The sequence below is a fragment of the Zingiber officinale genome, chromosome 7B, assembly GCF_018446385.1.
Source record: "Zingiber officinale cultivar Zhangliang chromosome 7B, Zo_v1.1, whole genome shotgun sequence".
In the NCBI taxonomy this organism is placed as follows: domain Eukaryota; kingdom Viridiplantae; phylum Streptophyta; class Magnoliopsida; order Zingiberales; family Zingiberaceae; genus Zingiber; species Zingiber officinale.
The window spans coordinates 107,322,050-107,325,106 of record NC_055999.1 but is presented as its reverse complement, the minus strand read 5'-3'; the positions used below and the strand labels follow the sequence as shown (position 1 = coordinate 107,325,106).

At 48.5% G+C, this 3,057-nt stretch overlaps 1 protein-coding gene across 1 annotated transcript; it reads right to left on the bottom strand.

Annotated features, from left to right (window-relative positions):
- Positions 1 to 982: 982 nt before the first annotated feature.
- Positions 983 to 2,658, bottom strand: LOC122006766 (xyloglucan galactosyltransferase KATAMARI1 homolog). The gene is made up of 2 exons (XM_042562382.1): positions 1,954 to 2,658; positions 983 to 1,858 (listed from the first exon to the last, which is right to left on the bottom strand). The coding sequence occupies exons 1-2, from the start codon at positions 2,626 to 2,628 to the stop codon at positions 1,067 to 1,069; spliced, it is 1,467 nt and encodes a 488-aa protein (XP_042418316.1). The 5' UTR covers positions 2,629 to 2,658; the 3' UTR covers positions 983 to 1,066.
- Positions 2,659 to 3,057: the final 399 nt, after the last annotated feature.

The window sequence follows — 3,057 nt, the reverse complement described above, 5'->3', positions numbered from 1 at the left end:
GTAACAGTTAACTATCGAAATAGCTGCTACAACTTGTAGAAGCATTCGATGTCCAAGTGGCTGCAGGCGTTTGTAGCAGGCGTCAACCTTGCACGTCGTAGTATAAATACTTCCTTCCTTCTACGACCACCATTCCATGTTAGCTGCTACAAGTTGTAGCAGCTATATGGATAGTTAGCTGCGAAGTTACTGTTGCAACGTTTAGCAGCAAAGAAAAGGCACTGCATCAGTAAAAATAATTTCAAATAATTTTTTACCAAGTTGATATACATCAACTTAAATATTTTTAGAGTAATATATGCTAGAAAATGTAGGTGATACAAAAACGACTTAACAAATGACTGCTACACACTGTAGCAGCTACATGGACAGTTAGCTGTTACAAGGTGTAGTAGTTAACTGTTAAAGTAGCTGCTACAACATGTAGCAGCTACCTTTCCAAGTGGCTGCAACTTACAGGCGTTTGTAGCAGGTGTCGTCATTGCACGTTATGACATTAATCCTTCTAATATATATTCGGATCACGGTGGAGAATAACAAATTAAAATGAAACGAATTACCATTGGATATGAAATAGAAGGAATTAAAGACGTCGTCCTTAGATCGAGATTGAAGGGAGGTGGTAAGCACAACGACAACTTTCAAACGCCATTGTCGATGAAGGAAGAGACGAGCGTGAGAGAGAGAGACAACGATGAGATAGAGAGCGGTGAGCCAAGCAGCTTGCAATGTCTTTGCTTTGCTTTCTTGACAAGAGCGCAAGATCCAACTAACGCAGAAGAAGGTAGGTGAGAGAGAGAAAGCGGCGACGAAAATTTAGAAATTGAAAAATTTTGCTCGATGATATTTTAAAAAGAAGACCAAAAAGGAGAGACAATAAATAAAATATTTTTTGCAAAAAAATCAAACTGACAACGTCACGTCTGTACATTACTCACGATTACACACAAAACATCACTTAGCATATCAAATCTCTCTCTCATTTGAAAAAACATTATCCAATAAATGAAAAAATGGCTACAAATTTATTATTAATGTAAAATTTAAAAAATAAAATAATTCTTCTTCATCCCCAGTGGCTAAAGTAATGATCCCACTCATCATCACCCACATTTGTACCCACCAGACTCTGCTTCCACGTATACTTTTCTTCGGCCACGTCGTCTGCGGTCCCTTCTCTGATTTGCTTCCTCTGCTTCTGCACCCTCTCGATCACCTTCTCCACAGCCACATCGAACGCATCGTCGAACTCCGCCGCTCCTCTCCGGCGATCACCGTACACCAGCCTCGGAAGCATGCCCACGACCTCCTTTCTCATCGCTGCCACTTCCTCCGCCGTGATTTTTCGAAGCGCCAGCTCGATACTCTCGTTCCCCTGCCTCACCACCTCCTCCGGCAGGAACACCGAGTACCTCCGGTAGTCCCGAGGCAGGTGCCATGCGTACTGCGTGTAGGCGGAGCCGGGGTGGAAGAATACCGGCACGCATCCGGCGACCATGGCGTCGAAGGTGGAGCGCCGCGTGGGGGAGTCACCCACCGGCTGAAGGCAGAAGACAGAGCTTTCGAAGAGAGCCATGATGCGGCGAGGGGAGAAGCACGAGCCAGCCCGTTCACCAGCGCAGTCGAGCAGCTTGCATCTTGCGGAGGCGCGGCACTGCTCGATGGAGAGGTCGCGGAGGGACGCAGTGGAATTGGGCGGCCGCCACCGGGGCGCGCCTGCGAAGGAGAAGAGCCACGGTCGGCTTTGTTTCAGGACTCTATTTTGCCACGCCGTGAGCTCGGCTACCGTGGAAGGGTGGAAGTACGTCGGGTAGGGAATCGCCATGTCGTTGCGGTGCCATGGACTCGATTCAATAATCTGTCGAAATTATTCACAAAACCGAATCAAAATCGAAACTTTTTAGTAGATTTTAACTAAAAATCGAATTTTTAAAGAGTTTTCATCGTTCTCACCAGCGTCGTCATGCTCTTGAGCTCGGGCAGCAACAGCAGCTTGCTGCCCCAATCGCCATCCTCCGTCCACCGCCGGAAGTCCCACGTAATCCTCCCAGCGACCATGAAGTGGTCCCTCCCGCCCATCTTTGTCCACTCCGGCCTCGACCGGAGCCACTGAGAGAGCTCCAGCGGCGCCGCGTCGCGCACGGAGACATTGGATCCCCAAAGGTGGTGCCCCATTTCAATCCCGGGGTAGAACGGCACGAACACGGCGGCGGCGCGGTCGGGGTCGTCCGTGAGGCACTCATACTGCCGCATGCGACTATGGAAGATGAGTTCCAGAGTGAACTGGTCAGTAGCGTACCAGTCGCCGCCGAGGCCGCGGCCAAATCCGCCGTTGTCGGCCAAGTGGCAGGCGTCGCCGGCCCAGCGGCTGAACACGCAGCAATTTCGAAGGAGATCAACGTTAAAACGCGCCGGGAGCTCCTGAACAAAGATATACCGCCCGTCGCAGCCGGAGCTGGTCAACGCAGTCCCCGCCGGCGAGCTTACTTCGCCCGGAAGCAAGAGCAGAAAACAGAGCACCAACGAGACTACAACGACGTAGAACATTCGACGGACGGTGTCGACGCCTCCGCCGAGGCTGAGGTGATGAATGAGCAAGCGAGCTGTGTCTTTCTTTCCGATCGACATCGGATATTCTCTGCTGCTCTGTTGCCGATCCATCCATCCTTCATAAAGCAGAGAAAAATCACCGTCTACTCCCTGAAAATTCAACAATAATCCGCGTAAATTTCATTTTGACCGAGCACTTCTCTTTCTGGTCACAGATTCAAAATATTACATTTTGTCTAAAAACTCCAAACTACACCGGGTCAAGTCCATGTTCAGTTTTTTATGATAAATATAATTTACGTCGAAAGTGACTTGTTTAGAGAGAGATTTACTAGGCTGCCTGATTTCGTCCGCGTCTGAGGAGTCGGACAAGCTTAAATCCTTGTTTCGAGAATGCTCTGTCGAAAAATAATATTAAAATATTCGAACTGTCTAATTTTAAATCTGGCGCAATTTCCGAGATCTGACATGATGGAACCGGTCAGGAGTATTTTACCAAAATAGCCT